Source organism: Lolium rigidum, chromosome 1 (assembly GCF_022539505.1).
Source record: "Lolium rigidum isolate FL_2022 chromosome 1, APGP_CSIRO_Lrig_0.1, whole genome shotgun sequence".
Lineage (NCBI taxonomy): Eukaryota > Viridiplantae > Streptophyta > Magnoliopsida > Poales > Poaceae > Lolium > Lolium rigidum.
In genome coordinates this window covers 258,001,269-258,015,694 of record NC_061508.1, presented here as the reverse complement: position 1 = coordinate 258,015,694, position 14,426 = coordinate 258,001,269, and the positions used below count along the sequence as shown (strand labels likewise).

The 14,426-nt window shown below is 37.7% G+C and overlaps 1 protein-coding gene across 1 annotated transcript; it reads left to right on the top strand.

Annotated features, from left to right (window-relative positions):
* The first annotated feature begins 10,777 nt into the window (after positions 1–10,777).
* On the top strand, positions 10,778–11,401 carry LOC124657858 (RING-H2 finger protein ATL46-like). The gene has a single exon (XM_047196342.1). It carries the CDS (start codon positions 10,778–10,780, stop codon positions 11,399–11,401), a length of 624 nt encoding a protein of 207 aa, XP_047052298.1.
* Positions 11,402–14,426: the final 3,025 nt, after the last annotated feature.

Here is a 14,426-nt window from a genome sequence, read left to right as displayed (position 1 = left end):
TACACAAGTCTGTTCGGAAAAAATGACTCACGCTACCTACCTTGCTCGGTAGCAATATATGAGTTTGTTCAAAAAAATTATACACAAGATTATCTATCTAAAATGCTAAACCAAGCAGAAAATTAAAAGAACGCGTTTGGGTGAGAATTTTTTTAATAATTTAAATTACGTAACATGAAATGTATAACCAATAAATACATAGCTTAGTCTACTGTGCATGATTGAGTAGAAAAATTAATTATGAAACATCTACAAATTAATTTTATTTAAACATTCATAAAATGTGTTTTGCAAAACATAAAAAATATAGAAACACTATTTGACTTCCGCGGTACAGAAAAGTTATTTTGCACCAAACATAATCTTACGCCGTTACTTACATAAAAATATGTGTTTGTAATCGAATAATTATATTCATATTAAATTTGATTTATCCGTGTAATGTAAAAGTTAGATTCCCTCTTTCACACGATTTGGCCGTATGAATAGTCTTTTGCTGTAAAAAAGAAGACTTGCTAGCTAGCCGAGTCTGTTCGACAAGAAAACATATATTTTTATAATTAAAATAGGTGCACATGCTACACAAGTCTGTTCGGAAAAAATGACTCACGCTACCTACCTTGCTCGGTAGCAATATATGAGTTTGTTCAAAAAAATTATACACAAGATTATCTATCTAAAATGCTAAACCAAGCAGAAAATTAAAAGAACGCGTTTGGGTGAGAATTTTTTTAATAATTTAAATTACGTAACATGAAATGTATAACCAATAAATACATAGCTTAGTCTACTGTGCATGATTGAGTAGAAAAATTAATTATGAAACATCTACAAATTAATTTTATTTAAACATTCATAAAATGTGTTTTGCAAAACATAAAAAATATAGAAACACTATTTGACTTCCGCGGTACAGAAAAGTTATTTTGCACCAAACATAATCTTACGCCGTTACTTACATAAAAATATGTGTTTGTAATCGAATAATTATATTCATATTAAATTTGATTTATCCGTGTAATGTAAAAGTTAGATTCCCTCTTTCACACGATTTGGCCGTATGAATAGTCTTTTGCTGTAAAAAGAAGACTTGCTAGCTAGCCGAGTCTGTTCGACAAGAAAACATATATTTTTATAATTAAAATAGGTGCACATGCTACACAAGTCTGTTCGGAAAAAATGACTCACGCTACCTACCTTGCTCGGTAGCAATATATGAGTTTGTTCAAAAAAATTATACACAAGATTATCTATCTAAAATGCTAAACCAAACAGAAAATTAAAAGAACGCGTTTGGGTGAGAATTTTTTTAATAATTTAAATTACGTAACATGAAATGTATAACCAATAAATACATAGCTTAGTCTACTGTGCATGATTGAGTAGAAAAATTAATTATGAAACATCTACGAATTAATTTTATTTAAACATTCATAAAATGTGTTTTGCAAAACATAAAAAATATAGAAACACTATTTGACTTCCGCGGTACAGAAAAGTTATTTTGCACCAAACATAATCTTACGCCGTTACTTACATAAAAATATGTGTTTGTAATCGAATAATTATATTCATATTAACTTACAACAAAAATATCAATATAAAAACACATTTTATGAGTCATTACAGTGTAAAAAAACACCACAAATATGTATTTTATGTCATATTTTTGTACGTCATGTAAAATAAAAATATGGCCATGTCTATTTTTTATTATGTTATACCTAACTTATAAAGTAAGACAAAATTTACGTGACGCAAAATTCATTTACGGTTACAAAAATAGTGGGTGGATGCAGAATAGTTATTCTGCACCTGGGGATCAAATAGCACGCACTAGTAGAAAATCTCTCATGCGTACCGGTTCCAGAGGTGCATTCGTACCGGTTTTGCAACCGGTACAAATTATTCGGCACTAAAGCCCCCCCCCTTTCGTACCGGTTGCTTACGAACCGGTATAAAACGGGCCTCCACGTGGGCCACCAGGAGAGCTCGGGGCTAAGGATCTTTGGTACCGGTTGGTAATACGAACCGGTACCAAAGGTTCCCCCGCGGCAGGGAATTTTCCCAAATCTCGCCGCGGCGAGAATTGGCTTTTTAGGGTTTTGGAGAGGTTTAGGGATATCGGTTTGATTCATATCGCGTCGATGCACCGAAACGCGTTTGGGTTTAGGTAGTACATGAAGATCAAGATGATGCATAGCAAGTTGGTGCATATAATATAACACACATGTTATTGCATGAGATCGCAAATTAAGTAGCACTATGCATGAAGATCGATCTTCATGCATAGTGGTGCTCTCCGAGGCGTACTCTATATATGTCTATTACATGTAGCATAGTGGTACTCTTCGAGTCAACGATATATGTAACATGTACATCTTCATTCATAGTGGTGCTCTGCGAGTGGTGGTATGACGTCCCGAAGGAAAAATCCCGCCAATTCCTCGCCTATTGCTATGAAGCGGTCATCGATTGAGAGCTTGTTCCGCTTTCTTGCCAACTATAAAAGAATAAGATACAAATGAATACATGAAACAACTATTACTGAAACTCAGCACAACTTATGATAACAAAAGAAATTTGTGAAGATTGTTTTTGTACATCTTTATTTCTTTCATTATTCGTTCTCTCGTTGACAATTCTGCGGATGTACTCGCAAACGAAGAATCCACAGAGATCGGTCCCCGGAGGTTGTTGCGGGCATTTCTTTACAAGAATATAATTCAATCAAACAATAGTCAAGTATGATAATTGAAAGGTGTGTGGACCTAGGTAGTACTACTTACTTTCGCACGCCATCGCAGCTTCGGTGTCCATTCACGGGACGTATCTTCCTTGATGAAAGTTTGCCATACGCTGCTCGACAAAAGAAAATGCATAAAAGAGTCATCAATTAGTTCAAAGCAGGAAATTAACGAAACAAACCGATAAGAATTAAAATTACCTTCTGAGCATTAAAAAACAAGACACGTATAGATCCTTTTCTTTGCTTAGTGAGTCCAAGACTTCAACTTCTCCAATTTCCAAATTGATGACGAGAAGAATAAAGTGAAACCTACGCACGTTTCAATATGTAGTCATTAGTTAAAATTTTGACATACGGTGAGCAAAATATAATGTGTTATAAGACGAGTAAGACTCACTCGAAGTTGTAAGGCCAAAGTATTAGCTTTTTGTCACGTTGTCGCTTCAAAAACCTTAGCAAAGTCTGCGGTGTATCCTTGTTATAGAGGGGATTGTCTATGGTTTTGACATGCATTGTGTTCGGGTCAATGAACCCAATGTCTGTGATATCGTCCCTTTTGCATTCGGGTTGCTTCGGGCCCTGGATGAGCACTGGCATCATAATGAACTTCCGCTTCATGCACAACCAAGGAGGAAGGTTATAGATACATAGAGTCACCGGCCAGGTGCTATGACTGGAGCTCTGCTCCCCGAAAGGATTAAAGCCATCTGTACTTAGACCAAATCTTAAGTTCCTTGCGTCATCCGAAAATGACTTGAACTCTCTGTCGATTTTTCTCCACCGCGACCCGTCGGCGGGGTGTCTCGAGCATCACATCTTTCTTACGGTCCTCTTTGTGCCATCGCAACAACTTGGCATGCTCTTTGTTCCGGAACAAACGTTTCAACCGTGGTATTATAGGAGCATACCACATCACCTTCGCAGGAACCCTCTTCCCGGGGGTGGACTCACCCTCAACATCGCCGGGGTCATCTCGCCCGATCTTATACCTCAATGCACTACATACCGGGCATGCATTCAAATTCTCGTACTCCCCGCGGTAGAGGATGCGGTCATTGATGCATGCATGTATCTTCCGCACCTCTAATCCTAGAGGGCAGACAACCTTCTTTGCTTCGTACGTGCTAGAGGGCAACACGTTCTCCCCTGGAAGCATCTTCTTTATTATTTTCAGCAACTTTTCAAATCCCTTGTCGAAGTACCATTCTCTCGCCTTCCATCGCAGCAATTCCAGCGTGGTACCCAGCTTTTTCCGACCATTTTCGCAATTTGGGTACAACAGTTTGTTGTGATCCTCTAACATTTTCTCCAACTTCAACCTCTCCTTTTCATTTCCGCAGTTCATCTTCGCATCAAGAATGGCCCGACCCAAATCGTCATCCGGGTCATCAAAAATCGGCTCATCGAAAATGAGCTCTTCTTCGACCTTCGTCTTCCCCCATTCTACTACCACCGTCTTCAGTGAATAAGCTGGGATAGTTGTCACTATCCTCTTCTTCTTCGTTGTCTTCCAATATAACCCCTCTTTCTCCGTGCTTGGTCCAACAATTATAGCTGGGCATGAAACCATTCTCCAGCAGGTGGACGTGAAGGGTCTTCGAGGTAGAGTAATCCTTCATATTCTTACGGGAACTACATGGACAATACATGAAACCATTCGACTGCCTGTTTGCCTCAGCCACGTTGAGAAAATAATGCATGCCAGTAATGAACTCGGGATGGCACCGGTCACCGTACATCCATTGTCGACTCATCTGCATTTTATATGTATATCAAAAATCATTAAGTACACAACATCATGGATATATGAGTGACCAACTTAATTAATATTCAAGTTCATCACATAAAACTAAGTTTTTTTTATAAAAAAGAAGAGGCTCACCGAGGTTGTACGGTGCCGGCTAGGGGACGACGCTAGCGATCGACGGCGGTGAGGACGGGGATGATACTAATTAAAACCTACAAAATATACCATAATTTCAGCTCAAATTGATTATAAAAAAAGTAAAATCCCTAACTTAGGCATTTCATCAAACACCTTGCTAGCACTAGAAAAATAGTACGAGTTAAACTACCAAAGAAATGAGCTAAATTAGGAACGCCGGAAGAAAGGATGATATTGCTAACCCTTGGATAGATGGAGGTCGTTAATCTTGTTAAAATGGTGGAGAAAAATAAAGATTATTGAAGTGTGAGAGGTGGAGAAAAATTTAGAGTGTGAGGAAGAAGAGAAAAATGAGAGCCAGCAGGGGGCTCGGGACGATCTGGGCGATTTTGATATGGCTGGGTACCCTTTGGTACCGGTTCGTGTTACCCCACCACGCGTCTGAATTTTGGCCGAAGACCTTTCGTACCGGTTCCTAACACGAACCGGTACGAAAGACCCTCCCAAACCGGTACCAAAGCTCCTCGCCCACCTGAGCCCTCAAACCGGTACAAATGGCCCCATTGGTACCGGTTCGTAAGGGAACCGGTACCAATGGCTTAGATGGATGAGAGGTTTTCTACTAGTGACGACTCTATATAGCTAAGTCTACTGTGCATGATTGAGAAAAAAAATTAATTATAAAATATCTGTGAATTAATTTAATTTAAACATTCATAAAATTTATTTTGCGAAATATATATATATTTATAATTCTGAAAATCGGTTTACTAAAACGTTGCACATAAGGCTGTAATATCATAATCTTAGAATATATATCTACTTATATACTAAAAACATTATATGGGGTTTTAGAATAGAAGCGCAACGCTGATCAAAACATTTGAATTATCTTACCCGTTAATCGTGTTGAGGGAATAAATTATAAAGGTTGAACTATACATAACAATATGAAGATAGTACATGAACATGATTTAATGTTGATGGTCACGTCCCTAAAAGAGGTATTTTTGTACTCAAATAATTTTGTTCATATGAACTTACAACAAAAATATCGATATAAAAACATATTTTATGAGTCATTAAATTATAAAAAACACCAAAAATATGTATTTTATGTCTTGTACGTTATGTAAATAAAAAAATATGGCCATGTCTATTTTTTCTTATGTTATACTTGACTTAAGAAGTAAGACAAAATTTACGTGACACAAAATTTATTTACAATTACAAAGATAGTGGTTGGATGCAGAATTGTTATTCTGCACCTGGGGATCAAATAGTGCGACTCTATATAGCTAAGTCTACTGTGCATGATTGAGTAAAAAAATTAATTATAAAATATCTGTGAATAAATTTAATTTAAAAATTCATAAAATCTATTTTGCAATATATATATATATATTATTCTGAAAATCGGTTTACTAAAACATTGCACATAAGGCTGTAATATAATTATCTTAGAATATATATCTACTTATATACTAAAAGCAATATGTGGGGTTTTAGAATAGAAGCGCCACGCTGATCCAGATCATTTGAATTATCTTGCCCGTTAATCGTGTTGTGGGAACAAATTATAAAGGTTGAGCTATACAGAACAATATAGTACGACGATAGTACATGAGCATGATTTAATGTTGATGGTCACGTCTGCTTCCCTAAAAGAGGTACCCGTATTTAACACCAATGTGTTTTGAATGGTTAGATCTAAAATTTAAGACTATGATCCTAAGTCATGAAAGAAGAGATCAATGTTAGGCCCGTAAGAGTCTGTGTTGTCTAAGATAGATCATATTGATTGATCATGGGTACATATTTAGAAGGAAAATGGTCTCCAATTTTTCCGTACAACCATACATTTTCTTTGAACGCAGATTCAACTTCATAGAATGGTACAGGGTAGGGACGTGTCTCAAAGAAACTGTAAAATTGAACATGTGTAGACTAAGTTATTTACGAGTAATTTGCATTCAGTTTGTAAATGCATGCTACTTATGCTCAAAGGAACTACTAGATCATCGCAAAAAATAAAGCAACGCTTTTTATAGAATAAATTTCTAACATGTGTACACTAATGTGTGTAAAAAGATAATATCACAAGATTTCAAAAATAAGAGTAACGTCAAAGGTTTAGGAGAGTGCACAAGCCTACCATTTCTATGATTAGGGCCATATGGTCGTTTGACCGCAGAATAGTCTTGGACATATCACTTGCAAAACACACAACTTAAACTACACTTAGTCGTTGAACTAGCAAACATGGGCATATTAGCTAAGGAAAAAAACATTGTTTGCTAGGGTGAATCTACATACCGTTGGAGCCAGTGAGATGACCTAGACAAAGCAGAGTAGGAGGCAATATGTTTGCTAATATTAGATTTTGTAAGAATTTCTTTATATAATGGTCAAATTTGCAAGTTTGAAGATCATGCATGTCCATGTCTAAAAAAAAATTGTATTTCATTAAAGGGGTAATAGAATGAGAGTAATTTAAGTGAATATGTTTAGTCTTTCGATGGCTTATCTATTGGATCATGTCAAATAATGTCACTTAACTACACGCCAAAATAAATATTTACCTAACAATTAACTGCGGTGTTCTCCTTTTGGGAACTTGACCTTCTAATATTCATAGAACACTATATTTATTATAATTGAGAATCATATATTGTATGCAGAGAAAATGAATGTTTATTTGGAACCAATGATGAAGAGATATATTGAAAGTAGCTATATACACATAGCAGGTTGATTTCCGTAACTGTATTAATCATTTGTATATTATCTTAGTGAACATAAATAAATAGTATTCTATAACCGTGTATAAACATGATCGATATATTCATTTGGTGTACCCCAAATAGGATATGAACAAGGAATTAATATTTTGTAACTTTATAGTCAAATTAAAAACTAGACATCCAAATTTTAACCTTGCATAATGATTTGACACCACATATATAGTACCAAAAACACCGCACTCTTTTTCAATGTGCAAAATAGACTTATTGTCGTCAGTATATTGTGTTTTCGAAGCGAGATGATAATCAAAATTGAAGGTGATTAATTCAACCACACAAATAATACTTAACATAATATTTATAGTGGCTCTACAACCTCACAATTTAATATCTTAGCCTTATGAGTAACCATGACGTTTAAGATTTAGCTCTCAAACGCAATACACATAATAAGGGTGATGTCCTCCCATTTGCAAGGGCCACTGTGCTAGTCATAAAAAAAAGTAACATAGAAGGATCCCAAAGGACCCTGATCCTCCGTTAATATGGAAGTAGTAGTACACGATAGAGGATAACACTACCAAAAACATAAGACAAAATAAGAGAATTTTTCTATGAATAAGTCTTACACACATTTCAAGGTGAAATTTGACTATATAAATTATACAACACTCTCGATTATATAGTAGATAATACGAAAATTCAATTCGGCTCTCGGGGAGCATCCAACAAATCATATTTTGAAGTGCCGAAATTTTTTGATAAAAAATTCTACATGTACATCTGCATAATATATGTGTATTTGTCAAGTTTCACGAATACCAATATTTTGTGGTTTACTAAAAAAAAAAAGAGAAAATTTATTTTGTGAAAAACCGTATTTTTAGCACTGGATTTTTTCTTTTTTACACACACCACACGACAAGTCAATTTTTCATGAAACGACTTCATGAGCTTGTAGCACGTGAAAATGTACATGCGAAATTTATTTTTCAATTTAAAAAAATTTCAAAATGTGTGTAAGATACATTTCAAAATAAAGGGAGCATATGCTTCCATGTTCCAAAACACCACTCTCATAACTAATGTTAGAATCTTAGTGAAAAATAATGTCTAATGATACCAAATTTATACCTAACTTTTCTATATACACTGATTAATTTTAGATCAGAGACATAACACAAAAAACAATGGCGGCTTATTTAGTGAAATGAAGGGAGTATGTCTTAGTTGGCTGAGACTTTTTTAAATCTTAGTCACCTGAAAAAATGCAGCTGCCGTTTAGAGAAAAGTACAACCCGTTCCTACACTTTTCTCCCAAAAAAGTGCAAGTGCAACCAATTGCATTGTTTTTTGAAATGTGGTTGCACTTTTTTTGGGGGGGTTACTGAGACATAAGAAATTCCCAGTTGACCGAGACATAAAAAAACTAAAAAAAATACAAATATGTCCTCGACCATTCGCAATGATGACTTCAAACACCTATTGCAAAACACGATCAGGTCCTATGAATCGTTCGAGAACCACCTCGTCATTGTCAGGGACATGGCCACTTGACGCAGTGAGGCAACCCAAGAAGTCATTGGATTACGAGAGGGAGAGGGGGCTTCAAAACGACAACATTAAAAGAAGTTTAAGACGGTGTCCCATCTGATCCGTTGGCACACTCCGCTGCCCCTTTGGCAAAAATAGTCACTAGAGTGGCAGAGACCACCCTTCCATCGCTGTAGAGAGCGACTACCGGCGAGCGAGCATCATTTTGCCTCCAAGTCTGATTAGGATGAGCTCAATGTAGACTACCCTTCATCCAATAGATGTAGATGGATCATGGAGAACGCTGGAAATGAACCACCGTGGGTGACCAGCAACCCAAAAAAACCATGATGTGAAGCACTAATTCGATCTCGAGCATAGGATATTGATGGAGGAACAACATTCTAGATCGAGGACTCGACCGAGCTTATTCGAGGAGATCTCGATGGCTCGTCCCCTCCATGGACATGGCACACCGAACCCTACCACCCGCTGCTCGAATTTTGTGACAACTCAATCCGGACAAGCACATGGCCAAACACCACAAACCCCAAACTTAACTTAGGCCTAGCCCTTCTATTTACACTACACAGTGATCCTGCTTCCCCAACTCCGGCCAGCATTGCCGACGAAGGAGGCTTGGGATCGTGCCGGAGAGGGAAAGCTCTCATGACTATCAAGTGGCTCTCCAAGGGGAAGAGTCGGGTGGGGGAGGGGGTTAGTCGTGGTTTTCTTGCCATCCCGGAGAGGGAAAGCTCTCATGACTATCAAGGGATGCCATGTCTACCAGATATCTATCATACAAAAGGCAACATAAAATAAATATACGCAAATAGCTCTGGTGGTTAGGTCCCTTGTGGTGGAACCAGCCCACCCAGATTCAAGTCCTAGACTTGGCATAGGTGTTTGCATTTACCTGGATTTACTCCAGATTTAACCGGCGCTATGCTTTCAGTGCTAGGTGACGTGCTCGTCAACAGCGAGGCGCCAGTGGTGACTTCGTCAACCTCACGATATGCCGGCTCAGTCCGTCGGAGGTGCTTATAGGGGTAGGGTGTGCGTGCGTGCGTTCATAGGGGTGTTTGTACGTGTATGTTTGCGAGCGTCTGCGTGGTACTGTGTTCTCAAAAAAAATGTACAAATGTCATTCTGTTTGAATTGGTCTTATGATAGTATTGTCTCCCAAGCCTACTGCTGGGGGCAAATTCATAAGGAATCAATCATTTTAATGATCCAGCTTACTCCTAGCTGGTGCCCTTGATCTTTTTTTTTTTTTTTTTTTTGCGGGTAGAAGTGCCCTTAATCTATCATCTGCTAATTTCTAGAAGCGGCATTCATAGCTTGGTAGATGTTTGTTTCAAATTCTTCTGTTTTGCTTAGTACATGTCCATGTACAGATCCTAGGCGGTGTCTTTCATCTTTCATCTGCTAATTGTTTACGTCCACCTAGCTCCATCTGAAGACGGTCGTGACCTTCATTTGGCAGATTCTAGCTGTCGCATCTCTCCTCAGGTCAGCATGATCCAAGAACAACAAAACTTCCACATATGCCAATTCAGTACCAATCAACTAAACAAGCTAGGTATATGCAGGGCTTCTTCGATCCAAAACGCCCATGTTTAATTAGTTTACACATCACATTCACACACAAACGACCTTGACGACGTTACCGTATCGTCGCCGGAGGCACACAAACAAATGGACCCAATCGATCAGGTCAACGATTTCACCTTCCTCGGATTCGCAGTTGGCAATGTCGTGGCAACTGGCCTCAACGTAGACATTCCGTTGATCCGGGTATAATTTGCTTATAGACTCGTACTACCAGCAAGTTTGCAGTTTGCACTGCTGCTGCGCTGTGCACCAATGGCTCGGGTCTTGAGAGACCATGCACCAGCACCGCCGACGTTCGCATGGCCCCCGGAATATCAGTCCGTTCCTAGTCTACCACAACCACGTCCACCGCCGTCGCCAACGTCGGAGAATGATCAGCCACCTTCTCAAGGCGGGGTCGTCGCTGGCCTCGTCATCGGCTTCCTTGCCCTGTTACTCCTCGGCGCCGTGGTTTACAGCCTTTGCAAGGGGCGCCGCCAAAGTCGCGCCCTCGCTCGCGCTCAAGCAAGGGCCGCTGCCTGGGCCGCCGCTCGGCTGCGGCAGCAGGCGGAGCCTCCCGCGCGCGAGGACGACCAGCGGCGGCAGCATCTCCGGAGGGCCAGCGGCCCCGGCCTGACGACGGCCCGCCTGCCGGCGTTCTCGTACAACCAGTCGCTGAAGCAAAACGTGGCTGGCACCGGGGAGGATGCGGCGACGTGCTCGGTGTGCCTCGGCGCGTTCCAGAACGGCGAGTCGGTGCGGCTGCTGCCGGCATGCCTGCACCTCTTCCACATCGAGTGCATCGATCCGTGGCTGGACGCCCACTCGACGTGCCCGATCTGCCGCTCCGACACTGACCCGACGGTGGACGTCGCGGCCCGGCTATCGACTGTTTAGGCCTTTTCCCCACGGCAAGGTACTTGGATACATCAGTCATGGCCGTATATCACTACTGTAAAGATTCGTTGTCGGAGTGTAAATTGCATCCATATGTTTTGTCCTTATTTGTGTGGCAATGAGTTTTGAGTGACGTCTTCGCCCGTGTCTGAAACTGTGAATACGTCATTATCCACCTCTTCCTTTTATGTCTAACTAGCATAGTGGCCCTCGCAATGCCAGGGCATCATTCTTAGTGATTTGAAAGTATAGTTAGTTATGGTTTTTATGCAGATATGCATATCTCCTACACTTGTTCTATAAATGTTAAATATGCATCATTTTAGACATGGACACATTAGTGAAGGTGTTATTTTGACCATTTCTTTTTATGGTAATTACTACTTGTTATTATTAGCAATATTGATAGTAGTAGCATAGCTAATGTATTATCACTTAATAAAAATAGAATTCAAAAGTGCGATGAAATATAGATATCAAAATTTTATAATGCCACTCCCAAATAAAGTATTACCAAATTACATTATTGTACTCTTTTATAATAATAAGCATTGCAAATCTGTATCGTTGATAACAAAATAATATATGAATCTATTGGATTGTATATGCACCATTGCTAATTTAAATAAAAATTAACACTGATTGTTCTTTTAGTTTTATTGACCCGTTATTTACAAATAACCGGCTATTTCTCTTCATATTCTACTACTATCTCACAACTCGCATATCATTGAATTAATCCAAAGTTACTCATGGATTGACTAATTTGTTTCGTTATACATGACCACGTGTCTTATGTTGCCAGATTAGTATACATAATCCATTGTCTAATTCATGATTCAAACTTAAGAAATAATGTCAAGCTCGATTCAGAGATCTACGATCTTTTGTGGTTCTACAGTTTCTAATTATTTTGGGCTCAACAAATATAAATTCAATGTCGTTAAAATGAAAAGCACAACTCTTATATACATTTTTATGAATTAAAAATTAAAATTTCTAAGAAGTCGGATACTATGTTTTCCTTCTAAGGGTCAGGACGTGCATGCTTGTACCTCTTTTTGTTATTTCATTTCGGCAGCTGATACTAAACCTACTTGTGTGGAAGACAAAAATATACTACATCCCACCAATTGTAAATGTCTCATCTTTCTATAGATACAGATGTATTTACAACTAAAATATGACTAAATACATCCGAATTTACATAAAACTAAGACATTTATTTTTGGACGAGGGTAGTATTTTTTTCCTTTGGCAAAAGGGATAAATTCTTTCTAGTGTCACACTATCCTTTCCTCTTTTTTTCATGACGGACTTGTACTATGCGGTTGTTAACCTTCTCATCAAAAATAAAGATAGGGTTAGCAAGGGGAAAATATTCTGATGGAGATAATAAACTATTAGGAAAATATTAAGATCTTTCATCGAAAACACTTACAGATCAAAGAAAAGCATATTTTATGGGCCTCGAATGTAAGCGTTAGGACACACGTGAGGAATTTCTTAAATTTCCAGGATAAATTCCCGTGGGGCTCGACAACTATATTTTTTTTACTTTTTTCTTGAAAAACAGCGGACGCCCAGATTTCATTTGGCAGTCTAGATTGCATCGCGCGGGAAGCTACAATTCAAACATTTGCCAAATATCCCAGTACAGAAATAATATCGTCCTCTTATATATCCCTAGGAACCAATTATTTACCTAACGGATTATAACTCTCGCAAGACATAAGGTCACCGTGTAAATATATTAGACTACATATTTATATATAGATAGGAGGTACATGGACTTTTGTAGCACCAGTTATGTAGGTCACTTTTTGAAGATATGAAAATTTTATTTTAAACATGTTAAAAAAAATTTAAAAAATATTGTGACATAGATAATATTGTAATATTCAAGTGTGTAAATTTTTAGATTGAAATATGTTATATTTTGGGCTAAGAAAAAATAATAAATCTTGATTTCAGCATTGGTGAATAGTAATGAACAGTACACTAAAATCTTGATTTTGTTATTTTGTGAGACTTTGTTATTTTTACTGAAGGTAATATATGATGTATTTCAATCTGAAAATTTACACACCGATAGATTTCTACATTCTCTACGTCTAAATATTTTTTCAAAATTTTATAAAACTTTGAAATCAAAAGTTTTAAAGTTTGAAAAAATAAAACAAACCTAGGCTACATGTAGCCTGGGTTACATTTGAGGTTTTCCTATATAGGAGTATCAATTACCACTTATTTGCAAAAACGTTTCAGAATTAAATGGAGGAAGGAGAAAACATAAGTCAATTTTAATTTTGGACAGTCTAGTTCAAAGAAAGAGTTGAATTGTTTCATTTCAGACTTATCCAGTTCAAACAAAAAATTCGGCCTCCCTAGGAACTAATTTACCTGACCGATTAAGTCTCTAAAACCAAAGTTCATTTTATTTTTTCTCTCATGTGCCTAGCAAGGTTTCGTTTCATATTTCTTATTTGATAGATATATTAAACATAGAACGTGTCAACCTGGCACATATTACACAGTTTCATTTAGGTACGTAATTCTTCCTAGAGACTGTGTTAGAATCCTATGGAGACACGATTTGGGCACTACTGATTATAGAATATCCGATGCTTGCTTCATTTAGTAGCATTGTTTTTTTCAGACTCTACACAATGTATATATAGCATGGAGATTCTTTTCCTTGCCTGGGCTGGATACGCCCAGAATCTGTACATACGAATGTGTCCATTCATTACACGGTTGGTAAAGATCTTTTGAATCTTGGACTAAATTAAATCACCAAACGTGCAAGTCTTGGGTACGCAATTTTTTTCTTTTTCTTTTACGTTCTCTTATTTTGTATGGAGCTTACGTGACATAAGTTACTTTTGTACACATTTTTTGTTATAGGTAACACTTCTTATATTTTAATCTCAGGCGTTAAAATTAGTATCACCGGTTTATATTTTCTTAGCATATGTGGATTAATATGGTGGCTCGAAAAACACTCTTATTTTACTTTTAGTAT